This window comes from Vigna umbellata, chromosome 1, assembly GCF_029865625.1.
Source record: "Vigna umbellata cultivar VRB3 chromosome 1, Vumbellata_1.0, whole genome shotgun sequence".
In the NCBI taxonomy this organism is placed as follows: Eukaryota; Viridiplantae; Streptophyta; class Magnoliopsida; order Fabales; family Fabaceae; genus Vigna; species Vigna umbellata.
This window is the reverse complement of record NC_142165.1, coordinates 57,376,305-57,402,894: the sequence shown is the minus strand read 5'-3', so window position 1 is coordinate 57,402,894 and position 26,590 is coordinate 57,376,305. Positions and strand designations below refer to the sequence as shown.

The 26,590-nt window shown below is 36.0% G+C and overlaps 1 protein-coding gene across 1 annotated transcript; it reads right to left on the bottom strand.

Moving 5' to 3' along the window:
* Positions 1 to 12,713: 12,713 nt before the first annotated feature.
* On the bottom strand, positions 12,714 to 14,246 carry LOC124820623 (uncharacterized). The gene is made up of 3 exons (XM_047292359.1): positions 13,657 to 14,246; positions 13,079 to 13,599; positions 12,714 to 12,922 (listed from the first exon to the last, which is right to left on the bottom strand). Exons 1-3 carry the CDS (start codon positions 14,244 to 14,246, stop codon positions 12,714 to 12,716), a joined length of 1,320 nt encoding a protein of 439 aa, XP_047148315.1.
* Positions 14,247 to 26,590: the final 12,344 nt, after the last annotated feature.

Here is a 26,590-nt window from a genome sequence, read left to right as displayed (position 1 = left end):
TTTAACGTCCCGAGCCTGACCCAAACTTTCAAGGATCCACCAACAACATCATGGTGGACAATTGTTGCACCTCTCCCCCTAGATAGGGCTTGAGACGTTGACCATTTACCACCCAACTTCTCTGCGGATCATCAGATGGATTAAAGATTTCAATTGCTCCATGCGGATGCACTTCTTTTATCACAAATGGTCTTGTCCATTTTGACTTCAGCTTCCCAGGAAATATCTTCAATCTTGAATTGAACAATAATACCTGTTGTCCTGGATTGAAAACTCTATTCACCAACTTCCTGTCATGATAAAATTTCATTTTGTCTTTGTAAGCCTTGGATGAATCATATGCATGTAAGCGCATTTCTTCAAGCTCCAAAATCTGCCGTCTGCGGGTGCATTGAGTGTCATAAGGATCAAAATTCAAGAATTTCAAAGCCCATAATGCTCTATGCTCCAGTTCAACTGGCAAATGGCATGCTTTCCCATAGACTAGTTGAAATGGTGATAATCCCATAGACGTCTTCATTGCTGTCCTATAAGCCCAAAGAGCATCATCCAATTTGAGAGACCAATCCTTTCTGGATGAAGTCACAGTCTTTTCCAGGATTCTTTTTATCTCCCTGTTAGACACCTCAGCTTGGCCATTGGTTTGTGGATGATAAGGTGCAGCTACCTTATGCTTTACTCCATAGTGTTTGAGTACTTTCTCTAGCTGATAATTGCAAAAATGAGATCCTCCATCACTGATCAACACTCTTGGAGTGCCAAAACGTGAGAATATCTGCCTCTTCAGGAATTTAATTACCGTGCTAGCATCATTTTTAGGACAAGCCAATGCTTCCACCCATTTACTCACATAATCCACCGCTACCAAAATATATTCATTGTTGAAAGATGGAGGGAAGGGTCCAACAAAGTCAATACCCCAACAATCAAAGACCTCAACCTCTAAAATACCTTGTAAAGGCATCTCATGACGTTTAGTGATTGTCCCTGCTCTTTGACATTTGTCACAATTCCTAGCATGATTATGAGCATCCTTAAATAAAGTTGGCCAATAGAATCCTGATTGAAGGACTTTTGCTGCTGTTCTTTCTCCATTAAAATGTCCTCCATAAGGTGAATCATGACAATGCCAGAGAATTCCTTCTGCTTCTTCATTTGTAACACATCTCCTTAGAAGATTATCCGCTCCAATTTTGAACAAATACGGATCATCCCATACAAACTGCTTGGCATCATGTAGAAATTTCTTTCTCTGTTGCCAAGTTAAATCTTCTGGCATGACTCTTGCAGCTTTGAAATTGGCCATATCAGCAAACCAGGGCCTCTGCTGAATATACATGAGTGATTCATCTGAAAAAGATTCCCAGATTGCAGACTCCTTGCTAGTGACCTCATTGTTGACTAACCGTGACAAATGATCAGCAATTAAGTTCTCACTTCCTTTCTTATCACGGATTTCTACATCAAATTCTTGTAATAGTAGTACCCATCTAATCAGACGTGGCTTAGAATCTGGTTTTGTCAACAAATATTTGATAGCTGCATGATCTGTATAGACAATCACCTTAGACCCAATAAGATAGGGTCTAAATTTCTCTAGAGCATATACAATGGCAAGAAACTCTTTCTCTGTAGTAGCATAATTCAATTGAGCATCATTCAGCACCTTGCTAGCATAATAGATTGGATGAAACTTTTGTTCCTTCCGTTGGCCGAGAACAACTCCCAATGCATAATCACTTGCATCACACATTAATTCAAAATTTTGATTCCAATCTAGTGCTACAATTACTGGAGCTGACACTAGCTTCTTCTTCAATATATCAAAAGCTTTCAGACAATCTTCGTTCATCACAAAAGGCGCATCCTTCATCAAAAGATTACTCAATGGTTTAGCAATTTTTGAGAAATCTTTGATGAATCTTCTATAGAACCCAGCATGACCAAGAAAACTCCTAATCCCCCTTACATCTGTTGGGGGAGGCAGTTTCTCAATGACTTCTACTTTGGCTTTATCCACCTCAATTCCTTTAGCAGAGATTTTATGCCCCAGTACAATCCCTTCAGTTACCATGAAATGACATTTCTCCCAATTCAGAACCAGATTTGTCTGAACACATCTTTTGAGGACAGTGTTCAAATTAGCTAAACATCTTTGGAAAGAATTTCCAAAAACTGAGAAGTCATCCATGAATACTTCAATACATTTTTCTAAAAGATCAGAAAAGATTGCCTGCATACACCTCTGAAACGTAGCTGGAGCATTACATAATCCAAAAGGCATCTTTCTATATGCAAAGATACCAAAAGGACAAGTAAAAGCCGTCTTCTCCTGGTCTTTTGGATCTACCACAATTTGATTATATCCAGAATATCCATCCAGAAAACAATAGAAAGCCTGCCCTGATAACCTTTCTAGCATCTGATCCATGAAGGGAAGAGGAAAATGATCTTTCCTGGTAGCTTTATTCAGCTTCTTGTAATCAATGCACATGCGCCAGCCAGTAACTGTCCGAGTAGGAATAAGTTCATTCTTATCATTATAAATTACTGTCATCCCTCCTTTCTTTGGAACCACCTGTACTGGACTCACCCATTCACTGTCAGAGATTGGATAGATGATACCAGCTTCTAGCAGTTTCAACACTTCTTTTCTGACCACCTCCTTCATGACAGGATTTAACCTTCTCTGCGGTTGAGCACTTGGTTTATAGTCCTCTTCCATAAAAATCCTGTGCATACAATAAGTTGGGCTAATACCTTTGAGATCTGATATTGACCACCCAATTGCTTCTTTGTTGGCTTTCAGAATTTCTATCAACTGCTCTTCTTCTTGTAAAGATAAAGAGTTGTTGATGATGACTGGCTTTGTTCCACCCTCTTCTAGAAACACATATTTCAAATGTGATGGCAATCTTTTCAATTCTGGCGACTGTGCTTTGATTGTTTCTTCCTTATCAATTGTTTCAAATATTGGATCTTCCTCTGGACCCTTTTTCAATGTTTCCAAGTCCATCAGACATTCATCGATCAATTTCTCTTCTTCTTCATCCAAATCTTCACATGCATCAATGAGCGTTTTTTCCAATGGTGAAATATTACGCACCATTCTTTCTTGAACCATACAAACTTCATCAAGTTCATCAAATTGAAAGCATGCTTTGTCATCGTTTGGATACGTCATGGCCTTGGATACATCAAAAGTAACTTCCTCATCATCAACTCTCAATTTAAGCTTACCACTCTCCACATCAATCAAAACTCTAGCAGTCTTCATAAAAGGTCTCCCCAGAATAAGAGGAACATCACTAGCTCCTTCCATCTCCATCACAATGAAATCTACTGGGAATACAAATTTGTCAACCTTCACTAGAACATCTTCAACCACTCCATATGGATATTTAAGAGACCTGTCTGCCAATTGAAGAGCCATTCTGGTTGGTTTAATTTCCAACCCCTGAATTGTTCTGCACATGGATAGCGGCATTAGATTAATGCTAGCTCCCAAATCAATCAATGCTCTTCCAACTTTCACATCTCCTATGGTACATGGAATGGTGAAGCTTCCTGGGTCTTTAAGTTTAGGAGGTAGTTTCTGTATGATTGCACTGCAATTGCCCTGTATATTGATAGTTTCCTTCTCAATGTACTTGTGTTTCTTTGTGAGAAGTTCCTTCAAAAATTTTGCATATGCTGGCATCTGTTGCAATGCTTCAGAGAATGGTATAGTGATCTCCAACTTCTTAAACAGTTCCATGAATCTTTCCAACTGCTTTTCTTTCTCCTTCCTTGAATAACTCTTTGGATAAGGAAGTGGCTTTGCATACTCTTGAATATGGAGACTCTATCTCTATCATCTCCTTCTCTTTAAAGCCTTTAATAACCCACAACTTGTTCTTGAGTCTTACAGGTGTGCCAAGTTGGAGTCTTAATTTTTTCCAGTCTCTAGGAACTTCTTCTCCTTTTCCAATCTCTTCTACCTTGGGTGCCTGAAAATACAAACAATGGTTATCAGAAACCTTAAGATTTTTATTTTTACCTCTAGTTATGGGTGCATCTCGAAATGCAGCTTTATAACTGGCTTCTTCCTCCTTTGCTTGTATCTCATCTTTGAACACATCCACCACCACTCTCTCCTCTCTGTCTTGGAGAACCACTATACCTTCATTCACATCAATGATAGCCCTAGCCGTTTTCATAAACGGCCTTCCAAGTATGAAAGGTATTTTCTCAGTTTCCATCTTCATCACCACAAAGTCTGCCAAGAACTGAAGTTTGCCAACACAAACTACAATGTCTTCTGCAATCCCACATGGCTCCTTTGAAGATCCATCAGCCATTACAAGATTAACCTTTACAGGTTTTATTTCAACATGGCCAATTTGCTCCAATAGAGAATAAGGCATCAAGTTAACACTTGAGCCTAAATCAAGGAGAGCTTTCTTTACCTTTTTCTTCCCTATAATGCAAGGGATAGAAAAACTGCCTGGATCTGCTGCTTTTGGTGGGAATGATTCTTTCTTAACAGTTATACACTTTTCTTCCTCATCCTCTCTACGTCTTCTTTTTGTAGAGGTTCCTTCATCTGATTTGGTGTAAACTGCTATTTTCTGTAGAATTTGTTCCCAAGGAGCTTCATTATCAACCATTTTGAATAAATCTGTGAAATCCATTGGTTTCTCTTCCACCCCTTGGGGTAGATTGGGAGATGGTGACAGCTCTCCTCTTCTCTTTCACGGGTTTTTCTATCTCTTTCATTCTTTTTCACTCTCACTCTCATTTTCTTTCTCCTCTCTCTCTTTTTGTCTCTCCTCTAACACTCTACCACTTCTAGTCACAACAGTTTTGCACTCCTTTCCAAGATTATCCTGTTTAATTTCGTCAACTATTCTCTCAACATGAACCTCCATTTTTTTAAATGCAACATCCACATTATGACAATAGGACGCATTTGTCTTCAAGAATCTCTGGAAAGTCTCTTCAAGCTTTGTTGTTTTCTCAACTGGAGTAACTTGCATCTGCCATTTTTGTCGTTCTTGAACCATTGAGACCTGTTGTATTCCCTGTGGTATTCGAGAAAGTTTCATGGTTACTTCCTCAAGCTGTTGAAAGAGAGTTTTATTTTGTTCTAGCAGAGCATCATGTAATGGTAACAACTCCCTTTGATGAAAGTCTCCTTTTTCAATATTGAGTTCGTTGTCACTAGTAGCCATATTTTCAATAATTTCAGTTGCTTCCTCTGGAGTCTTCCATTTGATATTGCCTCCAGCTGAAGCATTCAGTATCATCTTGGTTTGTGAACCAAGCCCTCCAAGGAAAGTTAGGACTACTTCTTCTTCTCTGAAACCATGCATAGGAGTTTTACGTAACAATCCTTTGTATCTGTCCCATGCATGTCCAAGTGATTCTTCCATGCCCTGCTTGAATGAAGATATCTCTTGCTTGCCCTTAGTCACCTTAGATTGTGGGAAGTATTTGTTTAAAAACTTCGTAACCACTGCTTCCCACTCTGTGAAACTTTCTGCTGGAAAAGAGTTCAACCAAAGCTTAGCATTGCCTCCCAATGAGAAAGGAAACAAGCTAAGTTTGATAGCTTCGTCTGGCACCCCATTAATCTTGACCGTATTGCAGATCTCATTAAATGTTGTAAGGTGCTCATATGGGCTTTCATGTGATAACCCATTAAATTGATTACTCTTTACCAGTTGAATTAATGCTGGTTTGACCTCCATGTTGGCTGCATTGACTCTAGGCCGAGCTATGCTATTGAAGTGCTGAGGTCCAGCAAGATTAGTGTAATCTGCAAGAGTTCTTCTAGCATTATTATTGTTCTCCATACTCCCTGTGCTATGAACAGAACCTTGTGGTGATGATTGTAGGAGAGTTTCAGGAGAAGGGAAAAGTTCTCTGGACGTTCTGATTCTTCTCCTCCTTCTACTCTCTTCTAGCCGTTCAAGTAGTGGTTCTGTTGTTTTCTTACTTCTAGTTCGAATTGCCTTCTGCATGCACAAGAAAACAAAACCCTAGAACAGATTTGTTAGCACAAAAAGATATAGAAGAAAATAAAGATTGAAAAGATATAAGAAGATAAAAGATTTAGAAGATAGAATCAAATAGAATAAAACCTAATCTAAAAAATAAAATCTAATCTAAAAGATAAAATAAAATAAAATCTAACCTAACCTAAAAGATAGAATAAGAATAAAATAAAATCTAACCTAAAAAGATAAAAAAATAAAATCTAATAAAATAAAATAAAATCTAATCTAAAAAGATAAAAATAAAATCTAACCTAAAAGATAAAAATCAAATCTAAAAAGATAAAAAAAAAATAAAATAAAAATAAAAACAGAAAAAATAAAAACAGAAATTCAAAATTAAAGTCAAAGGTAATCAATAATCACACAAATTAACCAGTTAAACCATGAGTCCCCGGCAACGGCGCCAAAAACTTGATGGACAAATTTGTAAGCACCAAAATATGATGTCACAAACTTGTTTCACAATCGGCAAGTATGACCGAATCGTTCAAGTAATAAAACTTGGTAAGACCAAGTATCGTTCTTCCCAAAGGACTCACGGCCTAGTTTAGTTATGTGGTTTCTTGATTAACTAAGACTTACAAACGAAATATTTGAGTTTAAAATGCAAGACAGAAAATAAACATGTATGCATGAATTTTGATCAATGGCAAAGACAAAAGATAAACACTTTCAATGGAATATATGAATGAATATGTTGTTGGGGGTCAATTTCATCTCATCCACTCTCATATATTTTAGGAATTCAACATTCAAATCATCATTGTTAATGCCACTCTCTAATGTACCATTCTAGATGGCTTCTCCCTAATCAAATAGTTCATACAATTCCTAGCATTCCTAATGATTAGTTCATGAGTGCAGGAGCTTAAAGGCAACCAATAGAATATTGTCAGTATAATATTGGGAGAAATTCCCCGGATCTAGACTTCCCCGTACGTGTCCGTATCGACAAAACCAATAATCATGCATTAGAATGAGTTAAACAATGCAAGCATTGAGCAAAGAGGAAAAACCCTAACTAATGATGAAAGAAAGCATATGTCTTAATTCAAAGATGTACTCAACAAATCCATATATGAGAGCTTCAAGAGATTACTTTGATTCCCCAACAAACATACAAGGTTTAGTTCACCATATTCATGGTGAACCTAGATGAATAACAATGAAAGTATGAAAGAATAAACCCAATAAAGTGGAAGAGGTAGCCTGAGCATCCAAGATCCTCCTTCAAAGGGGTGAAAGAGAGAGTGTTTGCCTCGTTTCTGCCAAAGATCCCTAACTAAAGGACGTGCAAGCCCTTATATACTAATCTAGAGTTACAAAAGATTACAAAAGCCCAAGCCCAAAAAGTGCCGCTCAGCGCCATTTACCGCTCAGCGGTGGTTACGCGTCTTCTTTCTTCCCCTCAGCGGCCATTTGCCCCTCAGCGGTTCCAACGCCACCTCTTGAGTGCCGCTCAGCGGTAGTTTGCCGCTGAGCGGTGCCTTCGACTTCTCCTTTTTGCACTCTTTCTTGTCTTTTCTAATGTCCTCTCTCTTATTCTTCACTTCTTTCACCAAATTCACCTCAAAACCTGCACAAAAACACTTAAATCAAGCATAAACCTGTCCAGCTCTCTTATTTCTGAAAATATAAACAAAAGGCATGATTTCAAGCTAGTTTCTAAGTCTAAAGGTTGCTTTTAGTATCAACTTTAAGCATGAAAATAACAGTTTTTCAACTGTTATCAGTGTGATCTTTGCAACATTTCTCTTTACTGAATTTAATACAAGTGTTTTTCTTTTTCTCTGATTTCAGTTTCAGTTTTTATCTTTGTTCTTTGGTCTTGCCAATTAGAATTAGTATTACTGCTTTCTTTTAATTTTCTTACACAATTTATATCCTATTCGTTCCAATTTCATTGGTTAAATTTCATCTAGATAACTCTGTTCTAGTTCATTTAATTTCCACTTTGCTCTGCTTTCATATTGGGCTTAGGAGTAGTTCTTGATTTAAATTTTAAATGCATTGAATTGATTGAACTTTGTGTATAATTGTTTCTTTCTTGGGAATTACATGACCCCAAAATGGGCATGCCTTAATCAAGATGTCTTCTTGAAGTAGAGACGGATGAATTCAAAGCATTCAAATTGCTAAATTAGATTTTACTCTTTGTTTGGTTTATTATTTGGAAAATTCTTTTCTATTTTGTTGTTTTTAGTTGCATTTTTTAATTCTTTGGATTTTTGGTTTTAAATTTTTGCCAGGTTGAACATATGAGTTTCAATTCCATCTTTACTAGTTTTTTTTTATTTGTTTGTTTCATTAGGCATTTAAATTTATTTATGAGTATTTTCTCTACATGGCATTTTATCTTGAGGTCTTACGTCATCTAACTTGTAGTTTTACGAACCATTCAGTTTTGATGTATCAAGTTAACATTGCTAGGTTCATTGTCCCTTGCATCTTCAATTTCATTTGCATTCATTAGGATAGAGTAGAAACTCTACATTCATCATATTCTGATTCTATTCTCTTTGCATAAACAATAATATGCATTTTCAATTTCTAGTCTTAAGTATAAGCATTATTTCCAGTTAGCTATTTAGGTTCTTTGTCTCATTTTCTTTGCATTAACCAATGATAAACATAAATTCTAGATTACTCTAACCCAGGTTTTGATTTCTAAGCATTCTTTTTGTGATTAACCATCATCCTTCATTAAATTTCATATTTCTAGATTTCTTAAAACTATTGCATCTTCATTCCATCTTCATTAAATTAACTTTAGTATTTTGCACTGCATAAACTTATCTCAAGTTCACATATCTGCATCTGGCTTTGTGAATATGAAAAGATTAGGTGTTAATTGCACATTTTCAGCCATACATGCATTTTCATTTTAACATCTAACCTACACTTGTTTAAATCTTGTAGTTGTCTCCCTTGCATCAATACATTATTTTCTGGTGCAACCCAATTCTGTCCACCTTATGTTTGAATGCATGACTTTTATTTCTTACCTTTTTGAACTCTAAGTGCATCTTTCATTTTAATAGGCTACATTATACATGGTACATGCATTTAAGTTTTAAAATCTATATTGTTTACATCAGTTTTCATTTCCCACGCATCCCTTTAAACATTGCATACTTTCCCTTCCATTCGTTGAATATATTTTGTTGCAATGCTCGATATCCATTTCCTTACATTCTGTTTCACTATCCTTTTATTAAATGTTATATGTAAGAAAAAATTGATGCATATGAATCTACAACAACATCATCCTCTCAAATAAAAGAAATATCAAGTTCATATTCATTGGCTCTTGCTTTAGGAAGCCAAGAGCATTGTGGACGTGTTCATGGTCTAGGTTTGGGTCCTTGCCCATCTAAAATCTTTGAAATCAATGGTCGTTGCCATAATGAATCATATTCAACTTCTCCTTTTTTAGAATTACAAACTCAGGTCTATACATATTTTACCAATATTTACTTGTTTTGTTGCTTTTATCAATAACTTATTGGCTAAAAATGTTCTTACTTTTCATGATTCTAGATTTCTTAAAACTATTGCATCTTCATTCCATCTTCATTAAATTAACTTTAGTATTTTGCATTGCGTAAACTTATCTCAAGTTCACATATCTGCATCTGGCTTTGTGAATATGAAAAGATTAGGTGTTAATTGCACATTTTCAGCCACACATGCATTTTCATTTTAACATCTAACCTGTAGTTGTTTAAATCTTGTAGTTGTCTCCCTTGCATCAATGCATTATTTTCTGGTGCAACCCAATTCTGTCCACCTTATGTTTGAATGCATGACTTTTATTTCTTACCTTTTTGAACTCTAAGTGCATCTTTCATTTTAATAGGCTACATTATACATGGTACATGCATTTGAGTTTTAAAATCTACATTGTTTACATCAGTTTTCATTTCCCACGCATCCCTTTGAACCATTGCATACTTTCCCTTCCATTCGTTGAATATATTTTGTTGCAATGCTCGGTATCCATTTCCTTACATTCTGTTTCACTATCCTTTTATTAAATGTTATATGTAAGAAAAAATTGATGCATATGAATCTACAACAACATCATCCTCTCAAATAAAAGAAATATCAAGTTCATATTCATTGGCTCTTGCTTTAGGAAGCCAAGAGCATTATGGACGTGTTCATGGTCTAGGTTTGGGTCCTTGCCCATCTAAATTCTTTGAAATCAATGGTCGTTGCCATAATGGATCATATTCAACTTCTCCTTTTTTAGAATTACAAACTCAGGTCTATACATATTTTACCAATATTTACTTGTTTTGTTGCTTTTATCAATAACTTATTGGCTAAAAATGTTCTTACTTTTCAAATAATGTTTTCTATTTCAAGTATCTTCATTGACATCACAAGTCAATGAAATGAAGGCAATAATGACATTTATGCTTCAAAATTATCATGGTCAATTATCACTGCATTCACATCTGCCTAACTCACTCTGTAGAGATGACCAAAACTGAGACGTAAACCGAGGATCCTGATCGGATATAATACTGGATGACACCTCATGTAATCGAACCACCTCTTTGATGTAGAGTTGAGCTAACTTTGCCATTGACATCTTCAAGTTAATGGCAAGGAAATGAGCACTTTTAGTTAACCTGTCCACTATCACCCAGATAACATCATGACTTCTGACCGTTTGGGGTAAATGGATAACAAAATCCATAGCAATGCTATCCCATTTCCACTCAGGAATTTCCAATTGCTGCAACAAACCTTCTGGTCTTTGATGCTCCACTTTATCTCTTTGACATGTTAAACATGAAGACAAAAACCAAGCCATATCACCCTTCATTTCGGACCACCAAAACGATTCTTTGAGGTCTTGATACATTTTAGTCATGCCTGGATGCATGCTAAAACGACTTTGATGTCCTTCCTCAAGAATTGATCTCTTCAACCCCCCGTCATTGGGCACACAAACCCTTCCTCTAAACCTTAAGAGACCGTCAGTCCTTATACTGAAATCCTTTCCCTGTTCTGGACCGACCAACTCCCTAGTCTTCTGTATTTCCACATCAGTCGACTGCTTCTCTTTGACTCGGTCTAATAAGTCACTTGTCAACTTAAGACTGCAACACCTTATACCGTTTGCTTCCAACTCAAAATGTAATCTTAAGTCTCTGAAACTTTCAACCAAACTCAACTCTTAGACCATCATTGCAGAAACATGAACATCCTTTCTACTTAATGCATTAGCCATCACATTGGCCTTTCCTTGGTGGTAAAGTAGTTCAAACTCATAATCTTTCAAGAATTTCGTCCATCTCATTTGCCTCATGTTCAGTTCCTTCTGATCGAACAAGTATTTAAGACTTTTATGATCACTGAATACTTGGAACTGTGCACCATAAAGATAATGTCTCCATATCTTCAATGCAAACACCACTACTGTCAACTCCAAGTCATGAGTGGGGTAATTCTTCTCATGAACTTTAAGTTGTCTCTTGAAGCATATGAAACCACCTTCCCTTCTTGCATCAGTACACAACCTAACCCTTGGTAAGAGGCATCACAGAAAACTTCAAAAGATTTTCCTGTGTCCGGAATTACTAACACGGGAGCACTTATCAACCTTTGCTTTAGCTCTTGAAAGCTAACTTCACACCGATCAGTCCATGCAAAAGGCTGATCGTTCCTAGTCAATTGTGTCAACGACGCTACTATCTTAGAAAATCCTTCAATGAACCGCCTATAGTAGCCTTCCAATCCCATAAAACTCCTTATCTTAGTGGCCGACTAAGGTCTCTTCCATTGAAGCACCACCTACACCTTTGTAGGATCCACAGAGATACCTCCTACTGAGATTACATGTCCTAAAAATTGCACCTCTTCCATCTAGAATTCACACTTAGACAGTTTGGCATACAACTTCTTCTCCCTTAACACACCGACTACTGTCCTAAGGTGATCATCATGCTTTTCATGAGTTTTAGAATAAATAAGTATGTCACCTATACAGACAACAACAAATTTATCTAAGAATGGTTTGAAGATACAGTTCATGTAATTCATGAATATAGCTGGACTATTAGTAATACCAAACAACATTACTACATACTCATAATGGCCATACCGAGACCTGAAGGTTGTCTTCTGCACATCACCCTCCTTAACCAAATTCTGATGGTATCCTGACCTCAAGTCTATCTTGGAAAACATAGTAGCCCCATACAATTGATCCATCAAATCGTCAATCCTTGGTAATGGGTATTTGTTCTTGATGGTGAACTTGTTCAACTGCCTATAATCCACATAAAGCCGAGAACTGCCATCTTTCTTCTTAACCAGGAACACAGGAGCACCCCACGGAGATGCACTTGGCCGAATGAACTGCTTCTCCATTAAATCTTCAATCTGCTTCTTGAGCTCAGCTAGCTCTATTAGAGCTATTGATACTGAGCCTGCGCCTGACACCAGATCAATAGATAATTCCACTTCTTTTGGAGGAGGTAATCTAGGCACCTCTTCAGGAAAAATGTCCAGAAATTCGCTTACGACCGAACGGTCTATACTCCGCTCATCTTGGACCGAACGACTTGAACGCTGTTCATTTTGAACTCCTTCCAAGTGAGATGGCACTAGGAAGCAACTAGCACCTTCCATTATATCTTGCCTTAACACACCGATCTACAACGACTCTTCCTGCTCTTCTTCTGGAAACACCAACTTCTTCTCACCATAGTCTATAAGAATGTGATTGACAGCTAACCAATTCATTCCTAAAATTACTTCTAAACCTTGGAGAGCTAAGCAGATTAGGTTCACTTTGAACCGACGACCCTCAACCACTATTGGAAATTTTGCACAATAAGTAGCCGTCTTAACCTCACCAGCTGCTGGAGTTGACACCATCAGATCAAACTAAAGCTCTCCCACATACAATCCCAACTTCTCAACACATGCCTTCGAGATGAAGGAATGTGTTGCCCCCGAATCAAACAACACACAACAGGAAATACCATGCAGCAAACAAGTAATCATGATAAGGTTACCTAAATTTGCTGCCTTGGTACCTGATAGTGCGTAGACTCGTCCGGTAGCCTGCGCCCTTCCACCAACACCACCACCTCTTGATTGGAACCTGCCCGCTTGATGTGGCTGTCCACTAGCCCTTCTTCCCAACGGACAATCCCTCTCAAAGTGCCGTTCTCTTTGGCACCTGTTGCACATTCTGAAACCAGCCCCTTGAGGACACATAACTTGATAGTGAGGACCTCCATAGATAAAACACCTCACTGCCCCAGAACTTGACTGACCGAACGACACCGTGGACTGTGAAGACTGACCTCGAGAACCTGTAGAAGGAAATCGAGCATAGGGAGTCCTACTTGGACTGAGACCACTCTTGGCGGAAATAGACCCTCCCACTCTTGGTTGTTGCTTTTGCGTTCCTTCAACCTCTATCTTAGTCTTCTCCAAGATTTTTGCTCTTTCTACAAAAACGGGAAACTCCTTGATGCATAAACCGGCAACTACCAACTTGATATTGCCCCTCAGTCCGTTTTCAAACTTTCTACACTGTCATTCCTCATCCATGGCCAAAGTGTGGAATCTGAGTAGGTGCTTAAACCGGTCGGCATACTCAAACACCGACATGGTTCCCTGAACCAACTGTAGGAATTCCACTTCCTTAGCAAACCGAACACTGTCTGGAAAGTATTCGGTATAAAACTTCTTGAAAACTTCCCATGAGATGGGAGTAACACTACTTTCTAGTAGCACCCTCATGGTAGTCCACCAATGACTGGCTTCTTCGGTCAGCAAATACTCGGAATAGGCCAACCTGTTGTCATCCGAGCACCTATTGGCATTGTAAATTCGTTCCATATCTCGAAACCAATTGTCAACTTCATCCGGACTGCACTTGTCATCAAACTTGGCCGGATGATGTTGAAGAAAACTTTCCAAACTCCACTCTTGAGGATGATTGGAGGAAGAAGAACCCGCTGTAGCCCGACCACTTAACATTAAATCCAAATATTTCCTCTGGGATGTCTCAACTGACACCCTAACAGCATCCAACTGTTGCAAAGCTACAATATGTTGATGAACTAATGCAGTATTTTGTTGCTGCATTGCTTCCAACACTGACTCCATCATTCTCAAAACATTGGACGTATCAAGATTGTGGGGTGGAGAAGGAGGAGATCTATTTGCCATCTTCTATTTACATAGCGAGAAAAGGCCATCAGTCTAACTCAATAAAACAAAGACAACCACTATACATAGCTAAGAGTACACAAGCACAAGCAAGGCACACTCAAAACCTACAGGATTCCTAAGGAAAGAACTGCTATGATACTATTGATGTAACATCCCAAAAATATAACATAAAACTATATACAGGAGTCATCATTTAATAATATAGTAAAACAGTTACTGGAAATAAAGTTAACCTTATAGTTATTACAAAATAACCATAAAATTTAAAACTTTACAAAATTCCTACACTATTCCAAAACTATGTGCATAATCCGAACGATTATTACCAAGTTAGGATTATAACTGAACGGTTCATACAAAACTATTAACAAGATTAAACAGTAAATTACTACTAAATGGTTGGTCTTTCTTCTTCCTCCAAAGCTTGCTCCACCGAGCATTCCTCTACCTCTGCTCACACCCAAAGGTGATCATTGCAAGAGAATAACCGAACAGGAACATGGACAAAACAGGAAATAAGGGTAAGTTAATGTAATTTAAGTATATATACATACATACATTTCTCACAAGTCAAAACAATGCAAGGCCGAACACTACAACATACCAAAATCGAATACAAGCAAACATATGCAAATCAAGTACTCAAGTAGTTATGACCGAACACCATAATTCATGCATAGACCGAGCACTTGACTTGACCATCCGGATTGTATGAATGTGTAGCTACAGACATTCTTGCACTTGTGGTGGTGAAACAACAAGACCCGATCAAGCTACCCCACAAGGTTAGTCTAGTGAAGATTACCTCGATACCCTGAGGTTAAAGGACCTCCTGCCCTGCTCACACATGAGTTACTCCTCTCTACTTGAGAATGAGTAATCACAGAATATCAGGATAAACACCAGCTTAGCACGATACCCACATTCATACTTTACAATTCAATAACCATCCACGAGACATTCTGTCTTGGAATTCTCTTCCACAGTACTTAAAAACACAATCCTCATCAATTAACATAACATGTCATTCAACAATCATATCCTCACTCATAAGACCGAGAACCCTGTGAACGTTGGAAACTGAACAGTTTCTCACCACCCCAGAACAAAACCGAACAATCTATAACAGACAAGACCTAACAATTGACCGAACACTGGCGAAGGCCGACTACTAGGGAAAGCGTAACTCTACATTAAAGTTGAGTACCAAAACTAGGTTGAATACCAAGACTAAACCAAATACTAATATAATACCGAGCGCTAACACTACAATAACTACTAGTATAAGATCGTGCGCCAGCACTAGCACAACTGCTAGTATAAGACCGAGCGCTTGACCAAGACTAAACAACCAACTGTGCACACTCCGCGTTCTACATAATTCTGCATAATTTCTAGAGAATTACGAAGAACACCAAAATTTACCACTTTTATACATTTTTGGCTAACTTAATGATTCTAACAGGTCACAATGCACTTGTTCAAACTCACCTCACTCCCAAAATCACTCCCAACCTCAAACTTTCATTTTCACTTTCTCACTTCCTCAAATTGACACCGGCCGAACACTTTTTCTGCATAATACTCCCCAAATCCAGTTCACAGAGTTCAGTCCTCACATTCAATTGAAAACAGTAATTCAACATGCATTTCAATCAATCATACAATTCATTTCAAACATATAAAAATACAAGTTAAATTATTTAGCTTACCTTACCTCGAATGAACCAGACAAATTCTACACTTCCACCATCTTGCCTAACCCGCAAGTGATTAACTTCTAAGGCAGCCTACTAAATTCCTATCGGTGAAAAGGAACCAACCATAGGACCAAGACAAAAAACAGATTCAGAGCAGTAGTTGATGAACACATGCAAGCTGAAGATTGTTTGCATGTAATAGAAAATGCAGAAACCTTAAAGGATGAAGGAATTGAACTTACCAACACCAAAACAATAACTTAGTCGGTGAAAAGAGGAGCTCTTAGCACCAGGAAAGCTCAGGCACGGCCTGATTGATGATCAGATGAAGAAAAGGTGAGAATTTCTAGAGAGAAGGAGGAGAAAAGGAAAACTCATAAATTTGGAGAGAAGAAGTGCATGTAGAGAATGACATGAAATTTTGAAAAGTTCATTTATATACTACCGTCAAAACCGATCGGTGTACTCAGATACATACATCTGACTTCCCACTTTCTCTGAATTTCTCAGTTCTTACATATTGCATTCCAAGGAAACTTTAAGGATTTTGAAAAGCTTTTGAAAGAATAATTTTTTAAAGGGCTAACCAATGCACCTCCTCTTGGTTGAGATAATTGCCATCACTTTTTCTACACATGTATTTTAAGCTTTAAATTGTTCTTTGGATTCAAAAATGCTTTGCAATAATCGATTAGCTAAAATGGATAATCGATTATCACAGAGCAAGTTTGTTAAGCCAAAAACTCAAAATGGCATCTAAAATTATCAATTACGAGGAACTAATAATCGATTATGGCTAATCGATTATGACTTATAATAATCGATTATAATGACTAACTGTTGGAAATTTTGAGCACACTTTTGGCTATTGTACTTTCATTAATTGCATAATGGATTACCTAAATGGGATAATTGATGATCACAGCGAGAAAAGTTTGACAATAAATTTTTGGAGGTGTCATTGAGTGAATTCTTTAATTAGAAGTTTTAGACTCTCATTAAAAAAAATACAACACTCAATTAGAATAGATTTGAAATGAGAAGCTAGAGAGCTTGTGAAACTCTCTATAGAGGATTTGGAAACTTGGTGTGATTGAGTGTTGTTGTTGTTGCTGCTAAGTGAAGTCTGTCATCCTTTATGAAACATTCAGAGGAGGTGTCCATCATTGTGGTGTTCAGGGGAAGTGAGTATCATCTCTTGTGGTTTCAAGAGAGGTATTTTCTAAACCTTTAAGCTTGTTCATGTGTGATTGTAGGTTTTATACATTTTGTGATAGTGAATCGTTGATATCTCATTTTGGAGATTAGAAATTGGACGTAGGGTTTGTTGATCAAATCTCTCTTTCCTTACACTTTTTTATTGTTCTTGATATTATCTGTTAAGTTTAAAAAGAAAGAAGAAAAATTATTTTAAAGCACAAGAACTCAATTCATCCTGTCATCTTGATTTTTGTCAAAACATGCAAACATTCAGTTGCACCGCTCTAATATGATCATAAGTTATTTCTTAAGTTGATGAATTAATTGTATTTTTAATGTTTGGAGTTTATTTTATATAATAATATTTACTTTGGGTTTCAGAATATTCTGGTTTATTATTAAACATACTTCATGTTAATCAAATCATTTGAATCATAAAAAAAATTAAATTATTTGCATTTTTGATGGTGTTGAAAATCCCAACAATGTAAATCCTGAAACTATTAACGGTTTTGGACAACCCATACAAGTCTCGGCAGTTTTGAATAACTCCAACAACTATCGACGTTTTTAGAGACCCACACAAGTAGTAACGATTTTGATGAAAACCTTGCAAGTGACTGCAGTTTTTATAAAACTCCTATAAATAATAGCGATTATGATAAAAATCACCGAGAAGTATTTTTCGAGAGTGATTTTCCCGACTATTTTTTCAACCATGAAAAATGTATTTATTAGTGGTTAAAATTGTCATTTGCAAACAAAAAAACCTCTTATAATATCAAAGATTGTTGTAGTAAGTTTTTTTGTTTACAAGTTTTTTACTTAATGTAAAAGACAAACAACTTTTACAGCCGTCTATAGATGGTTATGATCATAATCAAGGATAATCAAGGTGAAAATTGATTTCAATATATTTCGAATTCGTAAAAATCAATCAAAAAATATGATCGTTGTATGCGAATTACACGAACTGTTATGTATCTTTTTTTTTTCATTGTGTTACTTTAAACAAGGTAATAAAGGTTTTTTTTTATATCCGTAATTTTAATGTAAAATGTCTTTAGTTTTTATGTTTTTCACATCAACGTCGACGTATGTCGGTATTTTGTGACATAATAAAAAGACATAAAAACGTCATTTATACTTGTGGTTGATTTCTAATTGAATTAGTTAGATAGCAAAATCATAAAAACTTATATCGATTTATCTCTTTCAATTCTAATTAAATTATTGGAAAATGAGTTTAGGTAAACTGAACTCAACTCCTGGCTTATCTTATGTGGACTATTTATATAAGAATGATGTTTACTAAACCAACATTGTAGCATCACGTAGTATACTTCCATTAATGATTATGATGCAACAAAAATTAATGGAGATAAATTAATGAATTTTTATTTGTATTATCTAAGAGAAGAGTGCGTGGTTCAGAATATTCAAGTCCACTTACTCCGTTGAAAATCAAACTGAAACAACCAACAAGCCACATGCTATATATATATATATATATATATATATATATATATATATATGCACTTTCTTGTGGTCGATATAAGTTCTTTCTACGCAAATAAACTATTTCAGAAGCTACTTTTAATGGAATCAGCCTAGTTTTTTCATCATTTTTAGAGGTAATAGTTCACAACTATCAAGTATGAAAGACCTAACTAGACAGGTTTATTAGGAGAACAACTAAGAGCCAATAACAATGCCTAAGGTTGGCTTTTTAACGTTTAAAAGGATAATTAAACTTCTAAAATGATTATGACAGGACTCTTGGAGCTTGATACAATTAACTTGGAACTAATTTATACACCACATGTCGGAATAATAAAGGACAATAAAGTAAAACTTCCAAACCTAATCTAAGATTAATTATAACCTAAAGAAATTTTATGTGCCCAATCTTTTGAAGACTTTAGAAACTGATCATCAAATTGTATGTAATTACATCTTGGCTAAACAAGATTTACAGAATCACTGGGTCTATCTAACATGATCAATAACGAGTCATGAATAAATAGTTCTACGTAACTTCTGAGGCACAACTTCCAGTAAAACGTGATATGGATCATTATGTGAGACTGTTTATACATAGAAATAAATTATTAAACTCCTAAAAATTTTAAACTACTACTGAATTGCTATGTATATAATGCAAAGATGGTCGTGGAGACTTTACCAGAGCAATGCTTAATCATGGGTTAATATATTGACACATACAATTCGAAGAATTCACGTTAATTTTCTGTAAAAATCGATGGAATCACCGACCTATATATTATTATTATGTTTGATTTGACATTTTGAGAATCTGCTACATGCACAGTTAAAAAGTGGATCATCCTAACTTTTGTTTCTCTTCTCAGAAGCTTAGGTGATGGTGTGTTTTGATTTTGACATCATACGCTCCAAAAGAGCTACTATTACGCCAACTATAACAACTACTGTTCATTTCTCACACAGAATGCACGTAATAATCCTATGAGTAGTCACCCATTAACGTTTGTTATATAAAACTACGCATGAGGTTATTTGTTCTACCCATGTGACTATCTTTTATCATTCAATCATATTATATGTGTTTTTATTAATATCTCATATCAGAAAAGTGTTCGATTTCAAATGGCTTTATCTGCTGCCATGTTGCGAAATGATATGATTGGATTTGTGATCTTCTCCCCATCTTGATCCTGTGTTTGGGTTCAAAATCTGTGTATCTAGGTCAAGCTTTTCCCATCCCTCTTCTCTCCTCTACCATCATAGACCATGTTTGAACGAAAACTATCACTGCAAATTTCAATACACAAAATTAAACAAATAAAAAGTTGTTTTAGTTTATGATCAATAATTTTGAAAGAATTAAAATAATATATCTAAATAAAACGTAATTTTAATGTTCAATCTTCATATAAATAAACTCTATTTTCTACCATTCCGAGATAGCACAATTCATATAAACAATTATACCTTACTTAATTACCAACAACACTAATTCCTAAAATTCCTAATGTATTAGGTATCGTGTTCTTCATGATCTTGGATAGAAGAAATGTCTTTGCCTGGGGCGAAGAAATGCTTCATGATTATAAGCAACAAATAGAAGCCAGAGGAAGAATATAAAAGAAAAGAAACAACTTTATTAACTGTTTATGTGTTTTCATATATATATATATATATATATATATATATATATATATATATATATATATATATATATATATATATATATATATATATATATATGGGGTTTGCTAACGCGCGTACGCCTGTTTTTCAGTTGGTACATTTTAGCAATGTGTACCGGGTTTTAGTAGACAAAAATATCCTTATATATCATGGATTCCAAGTTTTAAGGTTAAGGGTATTTTAATAATTTTCATTCTCAAAACTAAAAAAGGAAAAAAAGAAATCCCCCAAACCCTTACTCACCTCTCTCATTCCTCTCAACTCTTTCTCTTTCCTCTTTCTCACTTCAATCTTTTCTCTGTCATCCCTACTGTAGCCCCAATTGAAAAAATCAGAAACACTTGCTGTTAAACAATCTTACAAAAAAATGATTTTATAATGAGTTTTCATCTTATAATTTTTGTCTTATCTAATTTTATCCAATTTTCACAAGCATAAAGGAATTGATAATTGACGTGGAAAAAAATCAGAAATACTCGCTGTTAAACAATTTCTTACAAAAAATGATTTTATAATGAGTTTTTATTTTATAATTTTTGTCTAATCTAATTTTATCTAATTTTCACAAGCATAATGACATCAAAGGAATTGGTAATTGGCCTGGAAAAAAATTAGAAACACTCAGTTGTTAAACAATTTCTTACAAAAAATGACTTTATAATGAGTTTTCATTTTATAATTTTTGTCGTATATAATTTTATCTAATTTTCACAAGCATAATGACATCCGAAAGAATTGGTAATTGGCCTGGAGGGTTTTTTTAGAGATGATGATTCAACAAATACAGATGATGAAATTAGAGAGGTTAGTGAAGATGGTGAAATTGAAGAGATCTTGAATGAACCTTTGCCTTGAAGGTGAATATGTCAATGACTTAACTCTTTAGAAAGGAAAATTTTTTAAAAACATGTGTTTCTGATTTTTTTTCAATTGGGGCTAAAGTAGAGATGACAGAGAAAAGGTTGGAGTGAGAGAGATGAAAGAGAAAGGATTGAGAGGAATGAGAGAGGTGAGTAAGGGTTTGGGGGTTTCTTTTTTTTTTTTTTTAAGTTTTGAGAATGAAAATTATTAAAATACCCTTAACCTTAAAACTTGGAATTATATAAGGATATTTTTGTCTACTAAAATCCGGTACACATTGCTAAAATGTACCAACTGAAAATCAGGCGTACGCGCGTTAGCAAACCCCTATATATATATATATATATATATATATATATATATATATATATATATATATATATATATATATGAGAGAGAGAGAAAGAAGGTATAACGATAGCGCTAAGCGCTATGAGACAAAATAATGATTTTCAACGTTGTGAAAGTCACCTTCCAGTTGGGAGTATATTTTGGATTCCAAACTTGGAACAGAGACAAGAGAAGATATAAGGGGGAAGAGCTTTGGCTAGAATATTAGCCGGTTAGAGATCGATACGAAAATGTAAGAGTTTGATCGTTCTATCCTATACTTTTTTTTTGTTATGGTGTTAATATCTATATTTAAATGTTTGGTACACTTATAAAACACTTGTATATTTTATATGACCGAAAATCTATCGATTCTTTTAACCATAGTCTACAACTTAGATATATTGGAGGTAGCTTACTAAGAATCTAATATTGGATAGTCTACACTCAACGTGAGAACTTAAGATACTTTATGAAGAATCAGGCCAAATGCCGGATGCTGAGCCTTCTACTGATTTCTATTAACACATGCTGAGATATTTTAGTATCACAAGGTTTATCTAAAACGAGGCTTGCTCCACATATAAGTGTTGAGACTTTGACAAGTGTACCGAATCGTACAAGTAATATAAAATGGTAAGACCAAGTATCGTGTCCCAAGAGACTCTCGGCACTAGACAGTCGTGTGATAACTCGATTAATTAAGACTTAAAAGGAACAAAATCATTGGTTTAAAATGTAAATACAGAAAATTAAATATGAATGCAGTTTTGATCAATTGAAGAGTAGCACAGTGATGAACGGATGAGGTTTAGGTTATGAGATGAATATGTTGTTGGGGTTAGATTTCACCAAGTTTACTCTCATGTATATAAGAATTCTTCTTCTTTCATTAAAGTCAATGTCACCCACTAAATTACTTAAAACCCGATCCCTTGGTGAAGAAAGTCTATCCTTAATTACTAGTTCATATGATTCCTAGCATTCCTAATAATTAATTCTGAAGATTAGGAGCTTAAGACGACCAAGACTCATACCTCCATCTCTGAGAAATACTGCTCTTGGGAATAATTCTACAAGAACTTGAATTGTAAAGAAACCTCCCGACACTCATGCAATTCATACATCACGCTATGAATGAGTTAAAAAAAGAAAGCATTGATCATAGAAGAATTACCCTAACAGTTAATGAAAGAAGCATAAATTATTAAGAATCAATTCAAATACATGAGAGTTCACAAGGTTACATCATCCCCCAACAACAAATAGAAGTTAGTTCCCCATTGTCATGGTGAAACTAGATGTACAATGGAGAAGAATGAGATAGAAAAACCCTAAAAGTTGAAGATGGAAGCTCTCGCATCCAAATCCGCCTTCAAAGAGTGGAAGAGTGTGTTGTTGTGCCTCCTCTGCCAAAGATACAAAATCTAGGGCATCTGGGTCCTTTAAATAGAGTGGGATCAAAACAGAAACAAAGCCCAGGCCCATCTCGCTGGCGCTTAGCGCCCCACTTAGGGCGCCCGGGCGTGCTGCGACACATACTCTGGCGCTCAACTTCACTTGGAGGGCAAGTAGGCGTGGTTCAAGAAAAGTGGCTCTCAACGCCCTAGAAAGGGTGCCCAAGCGTGCTGCGATACTAAAACTGGTGCTTAGCTTCACTTGGAGGGCAAGCGTGTGTGGTTCTTCAGGAAGAGTGGCGTTAGAGCTTCGGGCCTTCCTACTTTCTGGTGCTTTTTCAGCTCTTTTTGAGCTCCATCTCCTTGGCACTTCAGCTCTGTTTCCATATTATCTCATTTCCTGCCAAAACAAGGAAATTTAGTCATAAAATCATCAAGTTCAACCTTAACTCTCTTATTCACACAACTTAACAGAAAAACATGATTTCAAGCAAGTTTCTAAGTAGAAAATGGTGCATTTAGTATCAAAATCACATCACAGATAACAGTATTTTCAACCGTTATCAGTAACTTGACCATTGGACCTCAAGGTCAGGGTTAATGGGTCCATAAGTTATGGCTCATTCGAATAGGGTCCATGGTCAACGAGATAATCTTAAAAATAGCACATTAATGATGATTTGACTTTCACTTTTGACATTTAACCTAGATTTTACCTAGATTCTCTGACCAAGTGTTAAATTGAGTGTTGAAAAATCTTTTGCAGACATTTCCTTTTTGGTGACAGAAACAGGAAGCTAGGAGGATAAAAATCGAGTAACATGGAAGAGTCATGAAGGAAAAACATATTTACAAAGTGTGTTCAGTCCCGTAAGAAAAAATTAGTTAAAGGCAATCTTTGTAGCAGATGAATTGTCACAATATGTAGTTACAGGTTAAGTGCATTCCAGATTAAGATCTCTCATGAGATTGGATAACCAACTAATTTCACATGTTGTTTGTGCGAGAGCTATGTACTCTACTTTAGTAGAGCTTATTGAGAGAGTAGACTACTTCTATAATTCCCAGCATATGGAGATTAATCAAGGTAAACAAAGCTTCAGTAGACTATTTCCTGGTGTCGATGCAGCCTGCTAGATGAAAATCAATGAATGCTTTAAGATTGATGCTGCTTTTGGTGTCCAAGAAAATGCCATTTCCTCTGGTTCTTTTTAGATATCTTAGGATGCAAAAAATAGCTTGTTGGTTAACCTTGGTAGGATCAGAAACATATTGCCTTAAGGTGTTCAGATAATAGTTGATATTTTGTCTTGTATTAGTTAGGTAGATGAGTTGTCCACTGAGTCTTTTATATGTGGTAGGGTTATCGAGTCTTTCCCCATCTACAATTAGTTTAATAGAAAGTTTCACGGGATTACTAACTGGAGAACATGCTAGCATACATGTTTCATGCAATAAATCTAAAGTTTATTTTCTTTAAGACATGTTAATTCCTCTACTACTTCTAGCAACCTTAAATCCTAGGAAATAAGTTAGGTTTCTTAAGTTTTCTTTTTTTATTTTAAACTTTCGGTCAAGCATTATGGTAATATCATTAATGGCATATTCATCATTTCTTTTCAGTATTATATCATGAACATAGACTAACAAAATGGTAATCTTTTGTTCATTATAATCTTGATAGATAAAGAGTGGTATGCAAAAGTTTGTTTAAAATTAAGCTTATGTAGAAAGTTTGAAAGCCTTGTATAGCGTTATTGATTGGCTTGCTTCAAGTCATAATAAGACTTGAGCAAGAGACTTTCTCTACAACGAGGTGTTGACTATCGACTATCGTTTTGATGTGAACAAGGACATCTACGACGGTCGGATGCTTGACGTGACAGAAATCACTTCCTTGAATAAGGCGTTTAAGGAAGTTGAGAAAGCTACTCCTACAAGGGTCGAGGTGGATGGTGATGAGGGCTTGGGTGAGGAGGCCTAACCGAGTCCTTCTTCTCAAGTTGATGTCACTATGGTAGGCAAAGGGAATGAAGCTTTTTAGGTTTTTTGTATAAAGTTTAGTAGTCATTTGTTGTGTTAGTAGTATATCTTTTGTATACATGTGCACATGGTCGAGTAGGCTCTGTTAGTTTGTATGGTCGTGTAGGCCTTTTTATTTTGAGGACTTTTAAAAATATAAATACAAGTGTTTCTTGCCCTATATTTTTTTTTACATTCATGTTTCCACATTTGTCATTTATTCTTACTAAGATGTATGGATTACTTTTTGCATCATTGGTATCACTAAATGAAAAGGTGTCCGGTATTTTATGGTTCAACCCAGATCGGTGATTAGCCGTGGGGATTTGCATGAATGGTTTGACCCAGACTAGTGATCAGTCGGTGGAGAATTGCATGGAAGGTTCGACCTAGATTTGTTGGTTGTTGGTGGGGAACTAACTATATGAAAGCATGGATAACTTTTCCTTAAATAAGTAATGCATCAGAAGAACCCTCATTTTATTAAGGTGCCTCGTTAAAACCTTTCAAGCCGAAATCCTCTTGAAGGATAAAAGAGAATTTAAGGAAAGAGTGCACTTGGGGTTACAATGTTTATAAATCTTTATATTTTAGTTGAAACAAAATTTCAAGTAAGATATATTTCAAGTGTTAAGGAGCAGTTGCCCTAATAAGTGTTCTTGTAAGTTCCATTATCGATGACTTTGATGACCTGAACGGTCCTTCCCAATTTGCCGAAATCTTGCCTTCATTCTTCCTTTCACAATTTGACATTCTCCATACTAAGTCTAGCTCCAGAAATGTTGTTAATTGAAGCTTCGAGTTGTACTTTCACCAAACTCTTTGCCTAGTAGCTGCTTTCCTTATTCGAGTGCTTTCTCATTTTTTTCACTATCAAATACAGGCTAATATTCAAACAATCGTGGTTAACTTCTTCATTATACTACTTCCAATGCAACGAAGGTTCCCTAATCTTGACCGAGATAATGGCATCGGTGGCATATACAAGACTGAAGGGGCTTTTTTTGGTGGTTGCCTATAGAGTGCAATGATAAGCCCATAACACCTTCAACAACTCTTCTACCCATTTTCCCTTTGTCGAATCATATATCTTCTTTAACTCCACAAGAATCACCTTTTTGGTAGCCTCAACTAGGCTGTTGCATTAAGGATGTTCTACTAAGCTCGTTATATGCATGATATTGAGGCCAATGTAGAATTTGGTCAACTTCTTTTCTATAGACTAGCACTTGTTGTCAGTGATGATGATGTGAGGCACTCCATACAACGTTCTTCCGAACAAATTGTTGGACTTTAGTTGTTGTTATAATGGCCAGCGACTCGACCTCAATTCATTTTTTAAAGTAGTCAATATCTACCAAAATAAACTTGACCTGTCAATCCATCCCCCAGTTTGAAAAATGTCATGAGGAAAAGATGTTGTGAAGATCTTCTTACCGGTTATGCACCACACTTTCATGCTTCTGACAAGGTTTACACCATCAGATAAAGCAACATAGTTCGCTTCCATCGTTGGCCAAAAGTAGTCGGCTTTGAGGATCCAAACCATCATAGTCCTAGCCCTTGAATGGTACACGCATATCCCTTCGGATTGGTCAATCCCATAGTGTGTTACCATGAACCTTAAGAACTTTCTTCT

Excerpts from the sequence above, each read along its gene's own strand:
- LOC124820623 (XM_047292359.1), bottom strand. The coding sequence starts at position 14,246 with ATGGCAAATAGATCTCCTCCTTCTCCACCCCACAATCTTGATACGTCC. Across the intron at positions 13,600-13,656 it reads GTGTTTGAGTATGCCGACCG|AAAGTTTGAAAACGGACTGA; the intron begins GTTTAAGCACCT and ends ATGACAGTGTAG. Across the intron at positions 12,923-13,078 it reads TACCAAGGCAGCAAATTTAG|CAGCTGGTGAGGTTAAGACG; the intron begins GTAACCTTATCA and ends TGTCAACTCCAG.